The following is a 2500-nucleotide window of genomic DNA, read 5'->3' as shown; positions in this document are numbered from 1 at the left end:
TTAACCACTACGCTAGCACTACTGCATGCTAGCCCAGCTCCTTAGCCACTACGCTACCACTACTGCATGCTAGCCTAGCTCCTTAACCACTACGCTAGCACTACTGCATGCTACCCCAGCTCCTTAGCCACTACGCTACCACTACTGCATGCCAGCTCCGCTCTTTAACCACTGCTACCACTACTGCATGTTAGCCCAGCTCCTTAGCCACTACACTAAGCTGCTGACAGTAATGAAATGAAAGAGTGTGTGTGTCTGGGGAAGTAGTGTTTGATTCTGCAGAAGTGTTCAGCTTCGCCACAGCACTTAGGTCAATTACGCAGATGTTTTAGAATGTCTCCCTAACGTCAACACACACACACACACACACACACACACACACACGCAGTCCCACTGCTTTAAGATCCACTACAGACAAAGCTACCTCAAGCAGAGAGAAAGAAAGTGCACAAGAGAGAGAGAAAGATAGCAAGACAGTGCATGAGAGAGAGAGAGAGAGAGAGAGAGAGAGAGAGAAACATTTATCTTCACTTTCTGTATTCCCTTGTTGACAACAATCCCCAACTTGTCTGACTGAGTTAGTTAATGACTAAAGCACACAACTCCCATCAGTCTGACGTGTGTGTGTGTGTGTGTGTGTGTGTGTGTTTGAGCCATGTGTAGTGTGTGTGTGTGTGTGTGTGTGAGGCATGTGTAACTCGTGTAATGTGTATGATGTGTGTGTGTGTGTGCATGACGTTATCCGTCAGTAATATCTGGCCTGATTGAATGTGTTGGTCAGGAACATGTGTGTGTGTGTGCATGACGTTATCCGTCAGTAATATCTGGCCTGATTGAATGTGTTGGTCAGGAACGGTGGCTGGACTCCCTGGTCGCCATGGACACAATGCAGCACCAGTTGTGGAATGGGCTTCGAGGTGCGACAGAGGTCCTGCAACAACCCTGCCCCCCGACATGGAGGACGTGTGTGTGTGGGACAGGCCCGCGAGGAGAGGTGTGTGTCTATGTGTGTGTGTGTGTGGGACAGGCCCGCGGGGAGAGGTGTGTGTCTATGTGTGTGTGGGACAGGCCCGTGAGGAGAGGTGTGTGTCTATGTGTGTGTGTGTGTGGGACAGGCCCGCGAGGAGAGGTGTGTGTCTATGTGTTTGTTTTTTGTACATGTAAGTGTCTTGACCTTTACACATACATTATAGCCCTTTGGTTTTGTACTTAACGTGTGTGTTTGTGTGTGTGTGTGTGTGTGTATGTGTGTATGCGCGTGTGTGTATGCGTGCGTGCGTGCGTGTGCGTGTGTGTGTGTGTGTGCATGTGTGTACTGTATGTGCGTGCGTGCCTAAATGATTGCGTGCATTTGTGTGTATGTGTTCGTGTGTGTGATCCAGGCTGTGTAATGACAAGACCCCGTGTCCGTGTGTGTGTGTGTGTGTGTGTGTGTGTGTGTGTGTGTGTGTGTGTGTGTGATCCAGGCTGTGTAATGACAAGACCCCGTGTCCATGTGTGTGTGTGTGTGTGTGTGTGTGTGTGTGTGTGATCCAGGCTGTGTAATGACAAGACCCCGTGTCCGTGTGTGTGTGTGTGTGTGTGTGTGTGTGTGTGTGTGTGTGTGATCCAGGCTGTGTAATGACAAGACCCCGTATCCGTGTGTGTGTGTGTGTGTGTGTGTGTGATCCAGGCTGTGTAATGACAAGACCCCGTGTCCGGTGGCCGTCTCCTGGACAACCTGGAACTCCTGGTCCAAATGTAGCTCTGTGTGTGGAGGAGGCGTCCACTCCCGCGTCAGGAGCTGTGAGAACGGCAACAACTGCCCAGGCTGCCCTCTGGTAGGCTAACACACCTGTCAGTCAAAACAACCCACCAATCCCTGCATCTGTGCACAACTAAAGGGCATTTTTACATGAGAAGCAACCCCATAAGAATTCATACAAGGCTGTGAGGCAGAGAGCTGGAGACTGTGGTCCATCTGAAGAGCCCTTTAGGCGGGGATGACGTTAGCCAGCGGCAAGCAGCAGGTTTCCTATTGTTCTCTATGGTTCGGCAGCGGAACGGTGGCAGGTTCTCCTATTGTTCTCTATGGTTCGGCAGCGGAACGGTGGCAGGTTCTCCTATTGTTCTCTATGGTTCGGCAGCGGAACGGTGGCAGGTTCTCCTATAGTTCTCTAGGGTTCGGCAGCGGAACGGTGGCAGGTTCTCCCATTGTTCTCTGTGGTTCCGCAGCTGAACGGTGGCAGGTGTCCTATTGTTCTCTATGGTTCGCGCATGAACCGTGGCAATCAGCTGGCGTAACACTACGTTGAACAAGCTGAGCGCTGAACTTGGTTCAACTTTCAAAGCGCAACGTGAGCGTATTCAATTGACAAACCGTTTGTGTTGCTTAGGAACGAGATAAAACTTATTATGGTCTGAGCGGTGCGTTACGTTATGTTTGCCGCTGTCGCTTGCCGCTGGCTGATGTGATCGCCGCCTTATAGTGTGGTCATCAGTTACTATTCATCAAGAGGCC

At 50.8% G+C, this 2500-nt stretch overlaps 1 protein-coding gene across 1 annotated transcript in view; it reads left to right on the top strand.

The window, feature by feature from the left end:
* sema5bb (sema domain, seven thrombospondin repeats (type 1 and type 1-like), transmembrane domain (TM) and short cytoplasmic domain, (semaphorin) 5Bb) overlaps window positions 1-2500 on the top strand; it is an 80423-nt gene that overhangs the window by 71438 nt on the left and 6485 nt on the right. Inside the window, 2 exon segments of the mRNA XM_048234794.1 lie at window positions 851-994; window positions 1673-1820. Coding sequence (XP_048090751.1) covers window positions 851-994; window positions 1673-1820 — 292 coding nt within the window.

Source organism: Alosa alosa, chromosome 23 (genome assembly GCF_017589495.1).
Source record: "Alosa alosa isolate M-15738 ecotype Scorff River chromosome 23, AALO_Geno_1.1, whole genome shotgun sequence".
NCBI classification, from domain to species: domain Eukaryota; kingdom Metazoa; phylum Chordata; class Actinopteri; order Clupeiformes; family Clupeidae; genus Alosa; species Alosa alosa.
Note: the sequence above shows the minus strand (reverse complement) of the source record. Positions and strands in the feature narration are given on the sequence as shown.